General features: G+C 38.0%; 1 protein-coding gene across 1 annotated transcript in view; it reads right to left on the bottom strand.

Annotated features, from left to right (window-relative positions):
* RNF17 (ring finger protein 17) overlaps nucleotides 1–18016 on the bottom strand; it is a 48835-nt gene that overhangs the window by 7561 nt on the left and 23258 nt on the right. The window contains exons 19-31 of the mRNA XM_064171363.1: nucleotides 17110–17225; nucleotides 15609–15729; nucleotides 14806–14923; nucleotides 11895–12116; nucleotides 10354–10504; nucleotides 9263–9381; nucleotides 8483–8573; nucleotides 6153–6268; nucleotides 5532–5839; nucleotides 4078–4241; nucleotides 3236–3355; nucleotides 2136–2216; nucleotides 1344–1478 (exon numbers count right to left, since the gene is read on the bottom strand). Coding sequence (XP_064027433.1) covers nucleotides 1344–1478; nucleotides 2136–2216; nucleotides 3236–3355; nucleotides 4078–4241; nucleotides 5532–5839; nucleotides 6153–6268; nucleotides 8483–8573; nucleotides 9263–9381; nucleotides 10354–10504; nucleotides 11895–12116; nucleotides 14806–14923; nucleotides 15609–15729; nucleotides 17110–17225 — 1862 coding nt within the window. The remainder of the gene's footprint in view (nucleotides 1–1343; nucleotides 1479–2135; nucleotides 2217–3235; nucleotides 3356–4077; nucleotides 4242–5531; nucleotides 5840–6152; nucleotides 6269–8482; nucleotides 8574–9262; nucleotides 9382–10353; nucleotides 10505–11894; nucleotides 12117–14805; nucleotides 14924–15608; nucleotides 15730–17109; nucleotides 17226–18016) is intronic.

Genomic DNA, 18016 nt, shown 5'->3' with positions numbered 1-18016 from the left:
AACTAGGACTTGTGTTATAAAAAAGCTTTAGATAAAAGATTACAAAACAGAATGAGTCAATCTTAAAATATAAAGTATATGTATTTGAAATGTTCCTAACATACTGAGTTGCTAATTTAATTGATGTTAATTAAAAAAAAATCCATTAAATATGGAATTCCATCTAAAGAGAGAAAATATTTAGAAAGAAAAACTACAACAATTGCAATTAATTGGCACAGACTACTCTAAATGTCACACTCCATGTTACTGCAGTCTGCCAGAGCAAGTTAGCCCTTAAGAAATCTTAAGGCAAAGGATAATATAAGGCTTCTCCACTGAAAGTATGCATGCTTCCCACTTCTGCTATTCCAAAGATTCTGCTTCTGGAACCAGTTCAAACTCTGGACACCTTGCTCCTTTTCTGGTCCACAACCAAACATCTCTGATATGCATTTTCTTACAAACTATTCTGAACCTATTATTTTGGGAATGGATCTTCTCAATGCCATACTTTTGTGGAAAGCATTTCAGGCTTGCTTATGACCTTCTTACAAAGCTTTGTTTTTCCAATTTCATTTTTGAGTACAAATCTCATTTCAAGATCCATATTCAGTTCATTGAAAGTTTTCCATGCTCAGTTCTAATACAGAGATCTTTCTAACTGTATCACAAGCCCACTGGCACACATGCCAAGACTTACATCAGTGACAGCAGTGTGCACTGTAAAAAATACTTTATGAAGCAGAGACTGCTGTTGGAAGGAGAAAAACACTGGCAAGCTGAAGCAGACTTAAGAGGAAAACACAGCAACAAATCATGCAGAATTTAAATAAACCTGATGCCCAGATTTCAAGGGGAAAAAACCCAGAGAAATTGCTTCTCTATTTTTTTTCTGTGGTGTGACAAGCAAGTTTGGTAAATACTTAAGTCCCCTAAAGAACATCAGATTAATATCCCAGACACTTGAAATGAAGTACCTAGGTAACTCCCTTTGAAATATTTTAAACATCTCCATCCTTCAATGTATTTCTACAATTAATTAATCCCTTTGAGTGACAAAAGCATTACACTGTTCCAATTATGTTTAAGGGGAACATGAAAAGTAAGTGGACTTATAAAAGAAATGCAAAGATCACTTTTCAGTAAGGAGCTCATGAACAAACTCTTGGGAGTTCACTATTCCATACAACCTTATCAACACATCCTATCCACGTTTGTTATGTGACAGAGCTGTGTACTTAGCTTTACTCTAGCTAACATCACAAAACTGGACAGAAATAATAAAAGAATTATCAAATAATCGCAACAAGCAACTGAGCAATCTTTTTAATGTCAGAATAACAACAGCAAAAGACACACACATATCCCACCAGCTTTGATGCATCCTCACAATCCTCAGCAATGCAGTACTTCCGGTAAGCCATGAGGGAAGAGAGCGACGTTCCACCAAAATACAGGCTGATGGACAATTTATCCCATGGGTTGCCTGGTAATTCCTAGTTAAGACAAAATAAGATTGTAACAGTGTGACTGAGGTTTTAGAAACAGTGACTAGGAAATTCAAACCTGTCATTCTTATATGCCAATATACTCATTCATCAGAGACACAAAATCTGTAAGGATGGCTATTAACATCAGTTATTGTTACAAATCGGAATGCATCTCTCTGGAAAGGCAACACCAAGTACTCACTCTCTGAAACATTATCTCATGTTTGCTCACTCAGCTTGAAACTCTTCTCTTTCACAAATAATAGCAAGTAATTAAGCTATCTGAAATCATAGGTTTTCAGACAGTACAGACTATGTTTCCCTGTAATGTTAAAATATTAATTTAAGCATGTCTATATTTAGTTATGCCAAATTTTCATCATTTAAAATCGAATGTAGGAGAATTTATGCTGTTGGTGTGTAGGTTGTCAGAATGTAAGCACACAATACAAAGAGGACCAAAAAAAATTACTAACTTTAACAGACACACTTAAGGCCTGAAACTATATTAGAAGTAAAGTCTTAGAGAAATAACATGAATTTTGGATTTTAAGAAATACATATACTGCTCCTACACCTATTGTTGTTAATTCAAAGTAGAAAAATTTTAAAAAAAGAACCAAAACTAGGCCTCATTCCACACCTATGAATAAATTAAGCTACCTGAACATGTATTTCAACCTCTTCTTTTGTAAGTAGTTCCTGAAGGCAATCTACTGCATCCTGCTGCCAAAAATTTCCAATCTATGTGGTGAAAAGCAAGAACCCCTCACATTAGGATTCTGACAAATAATACTCTTACTATTTTTAACATGGTAAGATCAAAATATGTGGCTACAATTGCAAAACTTATTTGAAAACATAAATCATTAGACTGATTTGTCTACAATGGTTTAAACATTATCTGCTATTTGGTACATTACAAATTCCTGTGACAGAGCCATGCAGCAATTTTCAGACATTTAACTGGCTTAGAAACGCTGCTTGCCAACCTTTACTATGTAGATGATAACATACATGTGCAGTTACCCCAAGCAGAACCCAAAGATACAGAATTAACACAAGATAACTTAACAGACAACAGCAAACAGATAATACTTTAAATATTTTATTCCCTGCAATATCTGTTTGCCTTCCAAAAGTATTTATCAGTTGAACTGCTTCCAGTAATAAAAAAGGTTTATTTAAAAGGAAGTTAAGAGTGAACTAGTAACTTCAGTAACTCACTCACTAAATGCACCATTCAAATTTGATTAGATATGGTGACATGTGAAGATGCTATTTATGTATCAATTATTACTAACATCCCCCCAAAACAATTCACTTGAGTTAGTTTAGCAAAACAGATTGTTTCCTACACAGCTAAGTTCAGAATGATACATACACTTTTGCAGGCAAGACTTTTTCTGGTCATTTAACATTAAGAAATTCATGACTTGCTTCTTGTTACAGCTACTGCAAAACAAACTATCACTGCAGAGTATCATTCTGTCAACTACTACAGTGTCCTGTTTCACAAAGATTTAACTCCAATGACAGCTGCTTTTGAGGCATGGACACTTATTTCATAAAGCAATTTGGCTGCTCCTGCTAAGAGTCTGCCTTGCTCAAACAATCCTCAACAACTATTATCTGAATCCCTGTAGGCAAGAAAAAAATGCCAGCAACTAATTTCAGCGTTTGCATGACTAAACACATAGTGCATCCATTTGAGTATCTACCTACTAACCTACTAAAATATCTTCATATTTATCATTACTCACTGGTACTGTCTTGTAGAGTTGACAAGGTATGCAAAATGGAGGAATAGCAGTATACAATGTAGTTGGATACAGATGACATGGAAGAACATCCTCAGTGCAACCAACATCTACGTACTGTACCTGCACCAAAAAAAAAAGTGTTCCTGAAATAATTTATGTAAGTTTAATGAAAGAAAACACTCACAGCATTCACTCTTCTGGAGGAAAAAATAATGGTTTGCTGTTAAGTAGGTGTTGTCACAGAGTGGACATGAAGGATTAAAAAAAATGGTATGGCAGATTAAAAGTTCAGTTTCTAAACTTGCCTTGCAAGAAATAACTACAGCAGTTTAAAACTTAGAGAATCAAAATGTCTGTGAATTAGGATAGTGTCAGATTTACAAACGTATGTTCAGAAAGCATGTGAGACTCAAGCAGCAGAAAGAATTCAAAACAAAGACCCCCCACTACTTCCCAAGTGGGGACAGGGTGAGTGGAATCTAAACCCAAATACTTTCAAAGCATTCCACATACAGTAACACCAAAAGAAGAAAAAAAACAACCTATAAGGGATTTAGGTGATCATGGGTAGGATTTTACTTAAGAACATTTATCATCACCAGGAAAACTATGGGAAAACTAGTAACAACTGAAATAAAATTAATCTCTAAAATAAGTGTGAAAATCAGGATAATTATCATACTTCAAAGCAGAATGAGCATTTGTAGAGTGAGGTCAGCTAAATGAAAAAAAAATGTGATCATAAATTTATTTTGGAAGATCAGATTATTTTCTTTTTTTTTTTTATAACATACACATGCACATGTTCATGCACACATTCCCCTTTATATAATCAAACCTACCTGGAGAGTACTACCACCAACTTGTACCACTTTACCTCGATACCACATGGTATCTGAACCTCTTACAACACAAGCTTCTCCCTTTTTCCAGTGGTATGATTCCAGAAGACCAAGGCATCTGAAGGCACTCTGTATTTCTACCATCAATTTCTTTAGTGCAATTTCTGGAGGAAAGAGTGTTAAAAAAAAAAATTCCCAATGTCTATTATTAGTGCAAATTATTTCAATCACTGAAACTCAGCAGACTGAGACAAAGATGTGCAAACATGCAATACATGTGCTACTCCAAAAGCTGTTTTTCAACACTGATACAACATGTATATTCAATGTCTAGTATATGTAAACAAGTTACTGATTTAAACAAAAAGTGCATTTCCAGTTGCAAAGCCGTTAGCAATTCTGGATTCTAACCTCAGAGAAGAAGGCTCTATAAATTTTGTCACTGACCCTTTGGCAGCACTGATACAAGAGCCTCTCCAAGAACAAGACAACGTATTTGCAAAAACAGCGGCAGGGAAACACCATGAAGCCAGAGAAAAGAGGTGTCCAGAAGATTCCCTTCTGCTATGGCTGCAGTCTGCAGCAACAATGGCAAGAATACAGTCAGACAAAGGGAGCAGGCTGGATTTCAATTTTTTATTATATGATACCGGAGTACTGCATCCAGTTCTGGAGTCCCTGTTACATGAGAGATGGGGACATAGCTGGAGTGTGTCCAGAGAAGGGCCATGAGGATGATCAGAGGGATGGAGCACCTCTGCTATGAGGACAGACTGAAAGAGTTGGGGCTGTTCAGTGTGCAGAAGAGGAGGCTCTGAGCTGACCTTATTGTGGCCTTCCAGTACCTGAAGGGGGCCTACAAAAAAGCTGGGGACTTTTTAGGATATCAGGGAGTGAGAGGACTAGGGAGAATGGAGCAAAGCTGGAGGTGGGTAGATTCAGGCTGGATGTGAGGAGGAAGTTCTTCATTATGAGAATGGTGAGAGGCTGGAATGGGTTGCCCAGGGTGGTGGTTGAGGCCCCATTCCTGGAGGTGTTTAAGGCCAGGCTGGATGAGGCTGTGGGCAGCCTGATCTAGGGTAGGGTGTCCCAGCCCATGGCAGTGGATGGAACTAGATGATCCTTACTGCTTTACTCAGTGCTGAGAGGCAGTGACCTGCTTGCCTGAGCACTTGGGGTTTTGATGCCTGGGAGGGTGGAGGACCAGAAGAGCCCTTTCTAGTGGGCTTAAGGACAAGGTGCCACCTGCCAGGGAGTGCCAGACCTCTCCCCACTGCTGTAAAGCACCAGCACATATCTCACTCCTGACGCCACAGGTTTCATCTCCTCACAGTAGTAATCCTCCCCACCAGGAATCTTCCAGAATTGCGTTCTGATCCATTACACAAACTAGAACATGCATTTGGTGCATTCTGGTATATCAAAGCTATTATGGTCATAACATATTTTCTTACCATATGATTTTGGTATTATGTAAATAGTTCCATCATGTCCAACGTAACTTACTGCAGCTTGGAAAATCTTCTCTCTGGGTATAATGGGGGATTTATATGTTTCATCTATTCCTGAATGAAGTGGTGACTCGTATGTTTGGCATGATTTCCGTTCACTCTCTGAAACAATCATTTTTTCCTCTGGAGCAGTGATGCTTCTTGCACATGGAGTTTCTGAATGACAACCATTCATTCGTGTGTTCTCTTGCTCTAAGTGTACTTTAAGATGTTCCTCGGAGACTGAGCAAGTCACATTAGCTTCATCAGTTCTGGCAGATTGAACGAGATCATATCAACATATTAACTGACAAAGAATTTGAAAAGTGCAATGAATAAAACAAAAGAAATAAAACTCCAAACACACAAAGATGGATAATGCACCTTAAAACACTGTCAAACATCTACCAACTTAGAGAACTGAACCATGCAATGGATATTATACTCAGATAAGTTTACTAAACATGGGGGCTCTGTTGCTACATATGCTGTATAAGACAATCCAAAATTTTCTTTTACTTGTTAGTTTATCATATAGTGAAGAATATGAGAGTTTCAAAGACTATAAAAGAAAAGCATCCAAACCTTTTGTTTCTAAAAGCTAAACCCATTTTAACAAGGTGTTCAGAAATATCAGTCAACTTTCCCATTTCATCTTTGCAAAGTATTTTTACAGGCAGTGCACAAGCCACATCACTTTCCTGGAAGAAAAAGAAAAAGGTGAGAGGGCTGGACACTACAGTGCATAAGCTACAGGCATGCTGTACATTCTTTTGGTACTGACTGCAAATCAGACTTTGCTAAACAACTGATATCCACATCTATGATGGTTTGGGTGTTACCCGCCCCCCCCCCCCCCCTACTTTGGAAATCACCCAGACGAGACTCAGCCATCTCTGGAAATTGAATGAAGCTTTACATGTACAGTTTAGCACAATACAAAAGCAGATATTTACAATATATACAGTTATATACAGGAATATACAAGTTAAAAGGTAATACAGAAACACAACACCCCTCCCAGAAACCAGTCTCCAGAAGGGGCTCTCAACCACCCTTCCACCTTCTCCCACCCCTCTCTACCTTACCCAGAATGTTGCTTTGTGCCCAAGGATGACTGAGGGGTCGGCATGGGCGGTTAGGAAGCAGGTGGATCAATCAGAGAGACGGCAGGTTAGGTTAGAGAAATGCAGCCCACAGCCCAGACACAGAGTGTCTGCTTTATCTATGTTTACACTCCAGATCTTATATATCTCAGTAAGCCTGTGAGCGAAGTAGACATCACCACTGTTTCTCTTTCACAGCCTGTAATCTAATTCTTCTCACCAAAACACTCTAGCTAGCTTCAAACTAGCACAACACCAGAAGACACAAAATTTATTTTATTCACATCACAGTCCCCAGCATTTTATATGCTGGTTTGAAGCTAAGTGGAATATTTTAATGAGAAATTAGATTATAGGCTGTGAGAAGAAAACAATGGTGATGCCTACTTCACTCATACATTTGCTGAGATGTATAAAAACACGGACACAAACATAGATAAGCCAGTCTGTTGGAGTCTGTACCCGTGTCTCTCTCTGGCTTCTGCTTGGATTCTGTGTAACCCAACTCCTCCTCATGATTCTAACCCTCTAGCTGATCCTTCTAACTCACCTTGCATGTAAGGCAGACTCTGGAATAAGGGAGGGGCTGGAAGGGTGGTGGGGGCCCCTCCTGGGGACTCTGATTTCTGGGATGGGTACTGTGTTTCTGTATTACTTTTAACTTGTGTATTTCTGTATATAGCTGTAAATATTTGTAATGTATTGTAAATATCTGCTTGTATATTGTGCTAAGCTGTGAATATAAAGCTTCATTCCTTAAATTCCAGCTGGCTGAGTCTAGTCTGGGTGAATTCATGGGGGGGTGGAGTGGATAACTCCCAAACCATCACATTTTACCAACTGTTCTAGACATTACACTGAAAAGAAAAAGTAACAGAGTAAAAACCTTTCTTCTCCCCTCAGCTATTAGCACGAATTGCCAAATGCTTGTTTTCCTCCATCAGGAACTTTAAACCCACTCACAAGCAACTTGGCTTATCAGTGCTTATACTCCCAGGCACACTGTAAAGCCTCACTGACAGCTGCCAATAGATAGTAAGCAAATCAAACCCTCATTAATTTTTTTTTTTCAAACCAGAGTACTGTGTCCAGCTCTGCTTCCCCCAGCCCAGCTCATGAGGGATACAGAACTGCTTGAGAGAGTCCATCCTGGAGGCACAAAGATGAAGAAGGCAGTGGAACCTCTCTTATGAAGAGAGACTGAGAGGTGACCCCATCAATGTTTATAAATATGAGTGCCAGGAGGATGGAACAGGTTCTTCTCAGTGATACCTGATGACAGGACAAGGGGCAGTGGGTGGAAGCTGAAGTACAGGAAGTTTCATTTAAACATGAGGAGTATTTTTTTTTCCAAGGTCCCTTTCAGCCTCTAACATTCTGTGATTCTTTCACCAGGCAAAGAAATTACTAATGATGTTCATGCAGCAGACTGGTTCTTTCAGCTTCTCAGGCTTGAAAACTGATACAGTAGCTGCTGAAATAATTCTTGCTAAGAACATGACAGTCTTGCTCATCTGTTCACATCCAAAGATAGTATTTATATCCAAAGACATAAATCTTGCTCTTCAGTAAGTAAACATATCTTAGCCTGTGTTCTTCCTACACTGGGTAGCTAAACTGTTCTAATGCTCCAACGAGTAATAAAAGTAAAGCGGAAAAAAAAACCAAAACATCTTTCCCCTACAGTAAAAAGCAACCTAAGTAACTTCCACTCAGGACTTTTGAACAGTAAAAACATTCAGAAAAAAAAAATGGATTAATAGACAGTTTGAATAAATTTTACAAACACTGCTGGCTTTGATTACAAACCTGTATGATTATTTTCACTTGTGCCCCCATTAGGTAATAGGATAAATATTCGCACACTGTTGCTGTCCACTGTGTGCTTCCACCTGTCGGCCTAACAGAAAAAAACTGATCTTTAGTACAAGAGAAGCTGGTATCTCCTGAGTTTAACAACAAACCCCTTCCCCTTACTGAGATTTATTTTTTAAATTGCATAAATTTCAGAAGAACAAAAAAACCCAAACAATGTTACAGTCAACAGTAAAAAGAAATGGTTATTAATCTTGGTATCTATATGACAGAAAGAACTCAAAACCAGAACCCCAAAACTTCAAAATGAGAAGGAATAATGAGTTCCAGAAGTCTGACACCTGTCTCAATGGGTCAAAGCAAACAGGTGTTACAAACTTGTTTTTTATTTCACAATGCAGACAGCACATACAGGAATGCACAGGGCAATGTATTGGTTCTCTTTGGTCTACAGTACAGCAGAGAGAAACCTCCTGTACATTTTCATGAGATCTAATTAATCTCAAATTCTGAGCAAAGAAGACAGTCAACAAAATAACAAAAACCTCTATCATCTGTACAGTAGTTCAGAATTTGTACTGTAAGTATTCCTTCTTTCTACAGAAGAGTTTCTGTGCAGTGTAACTCTGCTCACTCAGCCACCATCCCATTTCTTCTTTATTCCCAAAGCAAACCACATCAGAATCTCAAATAAATACTGCTAAGACAGGAAGACATTAAGTTATCTTATTAATAGGTTTCTAATACTGTCACTTGCCATAAGGAAAACACTACCTTATGTCTGCCAAGGAGCATTCTATTGCTAATGTCTTAATTATCTTCATGCTTTCCTCAAGCTTTCTTAGACAGCTGATATCTACTGTTCTTTCAGGCCCAGAATCATAAAGTAGTACCTGTTACAGACAAGAAATGAAACAGGAAAAAAAATCTCTTAGAATTCAAAACATGCCTGAATAGGTCAATAAAATTCAAATACATATTACCAGGAACCAACAAATGGTCTTTGTACTGAAGTACCACCACAGTGTACCAAGAGGACAAACCACAAATCTGCTCAAATGGGGTCCATTGACTTTACAAAGGCTATGTTGAATTTAAATTTGTAAACCTAGAAATGCTAAAATAACTTCCCTTTACACTTAGGTTTTCATTCTGACATGGTTAAACAGCTGTTTGAGGGCTCTTAGCCTTAGAAAGCAGATGATGAAGGACAGAAGCCCTATTTCTGATTCCTGCTAACAATACTTGTGGGCATAATATGATGATGGCAGTGAGAACCAACAGCAATGCAGTCTTGGATGATCTGCTATTATCTGTATGATCAAAAAATATATTCTTACATCTGAGACAAGTAGTTATCTATTCATGAAAGGCCTCCTCTCATGCTCCTGTTTTCAAATTATTTTAACTAAACGCATTTTAAAAATGTTACAGCTGCATAGTGCATGGGGTTAGGGTTCACACAGCATGTGATTACAGGTATTCCTGGGGCACTGCACTTACTACAGCTGGCTCAATTTTTCAGTCTGCAGTAAGTGTGAATTAACATGACCTGCAGGTTCAAACAGCTTCTGGAATCTAAAATAAACTGCTAGGCTCTAGCTTGGGAATCTATACCATGCTGCAAAGTGTAGCGAGCCTCAGGAGCTTTCCTCAACTAACAGATCCTCTGCTAAAAGCATATGAGCTTTGATGAAGCTGTAAATTTATTTTGCAGAAATGTACAAAGTAACTCTTGCCAAAAGCAAAAAAAGGTGTGAGTACAGATGGACACAGAAGAAAGAAGCAAGGATTTGGCATTACTTAGATCATAAACTTTTGCTTCAGAAACAAAATTATGAACCCTGTTATGGTAAGAAGTTTACCTCTGCACTTGTTTCGGAGACAATTCTGCTTATCTGACCTCTTTGCCACTGTTCCAAATCCTGCAGGTAAACAGCACAGTGCATACTGGTTTCCCACTTAACAGGCTGTGGCTGGGATTCTTTATAGATTGTGGCCATCTTCTCCTGCAAACTAAGATTAAGAAATCCCATTTTTCTAGAGGTAAAAATTTATTTGCTGAATAAAGGGTATCTTTAGTCAACTACTACCTAAGCAGCACACAGTAAAAGTTACATAGACACATAGTATTGCAGTTTTTCTTTATAAATGTTAGAAATAAATGGAGCTTCAAAACACATGCAATCTGATAAAAAGTCTCTAAAAAAACCATGCTTTCTTAAACAATGGAATTAATTTGAGTGACCCTGACTCTTCTGTATGGCACTGTTTGAAAGATGCACTATTTTCTATCAATTATTTGAGCATGACTTAATGTCATGACTAATTCAATTGAACTCTACATAGCTACAAGTGAAAAAATGAAAGGACAAATAAGAGACAGAAAATATGTATCTTGAACTAAGCAAAGGTATTTCTGTTTAACATTAGGCACTAACCTAAATCTTGCCTAAATGTCTACCAAATGAGTATAGAGAAATTGCCTTCAAAATTTCCCAATGGCATATTAGTATGATGTTGGAAGAATGTCCTAGTTTGAGCCTAGCTGGGACATTTTGGTGAGAAGAATTAAACTACAGGCTATGAAAAGGAAACAATGGTGATGTTCACTCATAGGCTTGCTGAGCTGTGTAAGAACAAGAACACAAATACAGATAACACAGTTGCTCTCATTCTGGCTCTAGCTGCATGCACTTCTTTGTCTAACTTGCTAACTAATCCATCTAACTAATCCCCTTGGCCGATCCTCCAAACTCACCGTGAACATAGGGTGAAGTCTGGGATAACGTAGAGGGACGGGAAGAAGGTGGAAGGGTGGTTGGGAGCCTCTCCTGGGAACTCTGGTTTCTGGGAGGGGTGTTGTGTTTCTGTATTACTTTTTAATTTGTACATTTCCTTATATACCTGTACATACTGTAAATATCTGCTTGTATACTGTGCTAAGCTACAAATATAGCTTCATTCTTCAATTTCCAGATTGATGAGTTTAGTTTGAGTGACTTTGTTAAGTGTGGAGTAACACCCAAACCATCACAAAGAAGTAGCTTGATTAAACTGTGACTTGGGATATAAGTATTGTTTAACAAAATACCTAATAAAGGAAGGAGGATAAGAAAAGAAAGAGCAAAAAGATTTAATCTTTCTGTACAGTGGTGCATTTATCAGGCCCTAATATTTAATACATCAAAACTGATTTGAAATACAGGTTAAATCATATACTTAATTTGGAATCACACTTAATAAACCAGAACCTGTCTTCTGTTCCTACACTTTCCTCAATAAAGGAAATTAGGCATCTGAAGGAGTAGCCAGTGTGAAATGCAACCCTAACCAGTTTGTTCCAACTATTCTGCACCAGTTTGTAGTAAGAATGCTTTGAGAGAAGTTCTTTGCATTTTAATACCTTTTCATTATACATTCTGATGACAGCCACCGTATAAAAACTTTACTAGGAGATACAATATGAGTAACTCTCGCTTGTATCTCTTTCTTAGAAAGTGATTTCAAATCTCCTTCATCCCAAGATTCCATGTCCATGGGATTTAAAGTTTCCAAGGTTTCGGGAATTTCTTCTACAGCAATATCCTGTGTTTCATTGGATTGTACAGCAGTACTTGCTGTGTACCTGTGAATAGTGGAAAGGAATTTGAATTGTCAGTTCAAAAGTACTTTAAACAATGAAGAGCAGCTCAAAAAATCACAGGCATTGTCCTACATGACAGGCATCGTTCAACATGAAAAAAAGTGAAGAAAAATGAGTAACTCAAAAAAGCAAAATAAAATCATAACAAAACACAACACTATTTCCAAATGCTACTTCTGAAACACTCATGGTAGCAGCTGACTTTTATTATCCTTCAGAAAGTATCCTTGCACATTCTACTGACAGATGAGAGCACTATGCAATAAGTTTGCCAGCAGAAACTCTTTTGTTTTCAGAGACCTACCACCTGTCTTTTCCTTCACAGAAAGGAAACAAACTGCTCTGTCAGACGTAAAATTCCAAGTACTGAATCATCCATTATATGCTGCTACACTATTATTTATGCAAACCTGCCAGATGCAGGTCTTCGGAAAGTGCTGGGTAAAACAAGTACCTTGTAAAACTAGGAAAGAAATGGCAACACAAGGGCTCACAAATACTCTTACCTTCCATAGCGCTAGTCTGAACTATGAAATGGACAACATGCTGCAGAGTTCTCCCAAGTGGAACACATGTTTTACGTCTTAACAATCCACTCCCTAGTACTAAACTCTAGTGTAGCATTATCACTGCAGATCCATTAGAAAAAACACTCAATCTGGAATGAGCTTCAGACTCCAAGATTTCTTCCTGGAACTCTCTATAGCCTCCTTCCTAACCCAATGCAAGGATAAGGTTCCTGACGTTTGTTTATGAGGAAGTCAGCTTCAATGCAGCACTGTGCTGTTCTGCTCCTGCTGTCAGAGCTGACCCAGGTGTCCCTAACAGTATTTAACAGTAATCATAACCCAAATGTAATTCTAAATGACCTACAGCAGGTTTAAATTATTCACTAGTGTCATGCCCCTTGACAGATATCCATCTTCACAAACTGAAAATACAGTGGAAATGTGGGACATAAGAGCTCTGGAGGGCAACGTGCACTAGAAAAGAAAATCAAAACTGTCCCAAACTGCTCCAGAACAACCCCTTTGCTTCCCCCAAAACTCTTTTTCCAAATGGAAACATCATTCAATTAAAAGACAAAGTGCCCTGTATGTAAATGGTAAGGTGTTGGTATCTAGGAAAGAGGCTGCAGCAGCTACCTCCGAGGAGGACAGGTGCTGCCCCATGATGGACAGTGCTCATTTCAGCCGTCTGCAACAGATCCTCTACAACACATGGCTGAACCCTTCAATGAGGCTGGTGGCACCTCTAATTTAATGAGGAGTAGAAAGTGCCAGGCAGAGAGAGGAGGGAACAGAAAAGAAATAACAGAGAACCTCAAGGTAAGAAGAGTGTATTTTGTGGGGGAAGAAGCATACTCCTGAAGAGACTAAGGGCTGTAGAGGGCCCAAGCTAGAGCTCAAGAAGAAAAGAGAAAGTAAGAATGAGCACCAGGTAGAAATTTCCATGTCTTGACTCCCATGCCCTGCACAGTTCAGAGTCTCACTTAGAGGCCTGAATGTAATCTGGGTCTAAGTGCAGGAGGAGTCTGGGAAAGGGGGAGGGTAGGTGCGAGAAGTGTTTGTCTTTCGTGTCCCAGTGCCTGGATTGGTAATGAAATACAGATACTAATTAGTAATAAAGTTAAATTTAGCCTCTTTTGTTTGCAACAGGACTTGGTAAGCGATTTTGCTGCCTTCTTGCATCTGTTTCTTCTATTTTGTTTTTCCCCAGCCAAATTAAAGAAGGATGAGTGACCACAAAATCCACATCACTGAATGGTTACACAGTAATTGATATGATAGTAATAAACTCACCTATGTGTAGCGTGCAGCAGTTATCTACGTATGGCCATGACAACAAAAAATACCCTAGTGACAACAAAACAGTGCAGCTCTACAGGTTTAAATAGAGCTGCTTAACTATACAAAAATCTTACTAAAGATTGTGACTAGTACAAGAAAAGTGTTCCTAGGATTTATTTCTGTTTCTGAGAAAAGACATGAAAACCCACTTATTTGCCCTCTCCTGAAAGAAGCCAGTTCAGGAATTCCTTTTTGGAATAAGAACTCTACACAAAACAATTAAAAAAAAACCACAACAGTATTCAGAAACTATTAATGGAAGAGTGATTATCTATTTTCAATCATATAGTACATGAATTATCTTCTAAATGCCAACAAATTAAATTCAGCAGTACAATCCCATAATGAATCCCATCTCCTGCATCAGGCTTCCCAACTCTTCTGTCTGTTGCTATCATAGCTGGTTACTGGAGTATTTGTTTTCCAGTAAGGCCTCCCAAAGAGATGACTTATCCTACGTACAAGTTACATGCATAGAAGCAGCGTATCTTTTCTTACTACAAGGGAAACAGAAGCTTAATGATAGCTAGTTTGGAAAATCCAGCACTTACCCACACTACAAGTATGATATAAATGTTTCATCCCAACTTTTGAAATGCTTACAATTTATTATGCTAGCCAAGATTTAGTTTGAGGATTCAACTACACCAAACTTCAGAGTTACTCTCTGTAACTTAACGTTAGTTGATGAATGTTATTTGTAGTGAATTGGTCAGAATTGTGGTAAATTTGACTCACCAGAGATGACATACCAAAGCCAATAATTTTGTGATACAAATTCAGTAATACCAAATACCTCAAATTATGCTCAATGTACTTACCCAGATATGTAGGATGCTAGGTCTTCTTCAACTAGCTGGCAGTTAATACTAAAGCTTCTTCCACGAACAGCAGAGGAATCAAACAGCTCAACAGCTATGATGTTATTGCCTAAAATTTCTGTGAATTAGTAATATAAACATCATTAGAGCCACTTAATTATAGTATAGACATTATTTACAGCTTTGAAGGCACTGGAAATGGTACCAGAAGACAGTTTTGTAGAATTACATTTGATTATTTGCTCTGAACATCAACAATATATATAAGCTTATCTTTGCACATCTCTATGAAATTAACTTACAATACACCCATAACTGCAAAATATTTTTCTACAAAGACACCAACTACTACACCTTATTTCATCTATTAGATGGGCTCCAATCCATGATACCACAGTTTTTGGAAAAAAATACAGCTGTACATTAACAAAAAATGATATTGAGAAAAATCTATTAAGGCATGTATCTGTTGTCTGATTCCTCCCTCATGTTTTAGAGCAGCAGCAATCACACTCACAGCTACCAATACATCTGGAAAAATCAAGGACAGCTAGAAATTCTGGAAACAAGCCCATCTTAATAAATCAGGATACTTACATCACTTAAGAGCTTCTGTCACAAGTTATATGCTAAGTGTCCTCATAGTAGCTCCTATTTAGGTATCATCGCTCTGGGTTACCTTTTTCATGTCCTCACGCAAGTATTTCAAATAAATACGAGTTAAAACACTGAAGTTCACATTTCTGCATCTGAGTCAATTCCGTAATATTTAAATATAAACCAACACACTTTTGACAACTTACCAACAACTGAACACAGCATAGGTTTATCCACAGTCATTTCTTCAAATCTTTCCTTGGCTTTTCTGCTCCACTCATTTGTCCCTTTACAGGGCCCAATGAAAGCCAGCCTGCACCCGATTGCCTAAAGAATAACCCAAATTATCTATCACCAAGACCCTCTCATTACAGCTGAATCACAGCCTTAGCTTTGCACTCACGCAGGACAAGACAGCAAGACCTTGGCTTATAGTTCCAGATGTGATTCTATGATACCGTTACTTGGTTTGATTTAACGTGCTCCTTGCCCCCCCTGCTGGCAGCTGAGCATCAAAATCAGATTCATACGAATTCTTGCTCACTTCTTGCCTCTCTTTAAGGTTAGGAATAGAATTGGTGCAGAGTCAGGAAAAATTACTGCAGAGAGGTGCTGAAGAAAGGCACCACAGTACTTCTACCAAAAAATTCTTGCCAGAGTTTTGAAAGTTGTTAATTAGGAGGGAAAAAAAAAAACCAAACACCACAGGAAATCAGATTAAGTACTTCGAATATTTTTTTTTTGTTTAGCACCACCTTTAATGCAACCTTTGGTGGCTACACCCTGGTTCAACTTTGTATCACCCATGAATATTACTGTTTCTTCTGTCTTGCTCATTGCACCAAGAAATGCAAGAGTAACACAGGTAAATGAAAAGGGAGGGGAAAAAAGGAAACAAAGAAAAAGGAAACAGAAAATAAGAATGTTTTGTGCAGATATTCTTAGGATACAGTCAGGAATATGAGAATATGTCTGACCAACAGGTTAAATAACCACTAAAAGAAAGAACCAACACTACATTAAGCACTGCTCATTCCAGTCTTGGCCAAGATTTCTGCACCACCTAAGTCAATGAAAATGTACTAACTGGCTAGCAAAAGCCCAACTTCCACTACAGCAGCCTATTTCTAATCTTGTAAACAATTAGCTTACATTTGAGGCAATGCACTATGTCATCGTGTATGAATATTTACCTATGCAATCTCACTTCTGATACTCCAACTTTGTGAATGCCTGCTTTTGCAGTCTTGTGTTCCACTGTATTTCAATGAACTCAAAATTCTTTAAAATATTTTTTAAATAGAAAATATCTAAAATCATAGTAACACATTAGCAAAATTAACTTTACTTGTCTTTCTATTACTCCTGTTAAAGCTAATAGCAAAAGGAACTTGCTGTTTCTTGTGCAAGCTTCCAAGTTACCAGAGTATTTCACCAGGAGCCCTATCTATACATGACACAAGAATACTGAGACTGGAGAATAACTAATGGGTTCAAGTCCCATTCTCTAGTGGTCATCTACCCCTACTCATATGTAGTCTAAACACCCTTCTTCATTATGCACTCAGATCTGAAGCATTAAGACACAGCAGCTGCAAGAATATTTTACATTCTCAGAATGCCTCCTTGCCCTTGTTCTCAAACAAGGCTCCTTCCATCCACTGAGATTATACTGATTTTGCATAATTCAGGCAAGCACTATTTTACCTTTTCTGGAAAGCTCAAGAACTCCTTTTTGATTGTGCATATGTCTTTAAGAGTTAAGTGAGCAATGCTGCCAAAGTCAACATATTTGACCGTTACTTCCTGATCATTTGGAAACCCTCCAAAAAAAACAAAACAACTGAAGTTATTAAAATACAGAATGAGCATCTGATACAAGTTAAAAGCACCAGAATTACAGAGCAAAATCCACATTTACATCATGTAATCACAAAACATTTCATCTTTAAATGTTCCATAACACTGTTAGAAAAATACATTCTTTAAAAGCCAGCTCTTTTGAGTTTCTTTCCCATCTAATCACATTATGAGATGCTGGCAGTTTAAATACACATCAAACAGACATAACTATACAGGTAACACAGATGTCATCAGAAACCCATCCACTGATCTCTTTGAAATTGCCATGGAGAACTATTAACCCACAACAATTACACTCAGAGATTGGCAATAACGGACAAAGTTGTAATAGTACATGAAACACTATTGAAAATAATTATGTCATAGAATTTCAATTATATATATTGTGGTGGGTCTGGGTGTCACCTGGAATAAACTCAGCTGGCTGGAAGTTAAAGAATGAAGCTTTATATTTACAGCTTAGCACAATCTACAAGCATATATTTACAACCATAAATAGTTATATACAAGTGAAAAGTAATACAGAAATACAAGATCCCTTGCAGAAGTCAAGAGTGCCCAGGAGGGGCTCCAAATCATTCCTCCACTTTTTTTCCACCCTCTCCCTTATCTCAGAATGTCTCTTATGTTCAGGGTGAGCTTAAAAGGTCCACAAGGGGTGTTAGAAGCAGAACGATTAATTGGAAAATGTGCAGGGTCAGGCAGAAGAGTTAATACAGCAATAGCCAGGCACAATCTGTGTTTGTGTCCT

Source organism: Pogoniulus pusillus, chromosome 3 (genome assembly GCF_015220805.1).
Source record: "Pogoniulus pusillus isolate bPogPus1 chromosome 3, bPogPus1.pri, whole genome shotgun sequence".
NCBI classification, from domain to species: domain Eukaryota; kingdom Metazoa; phylum Chordata; class Aves; order Piciformes; family Lybiidae; genus Pogoniulus; species Pogoniulus pusillus.
The sequence above is the reverse complement of the archived record's forward strand: the minus strand, read 5'-3'. Positions and strand labels throughout refer to the sequence as shown.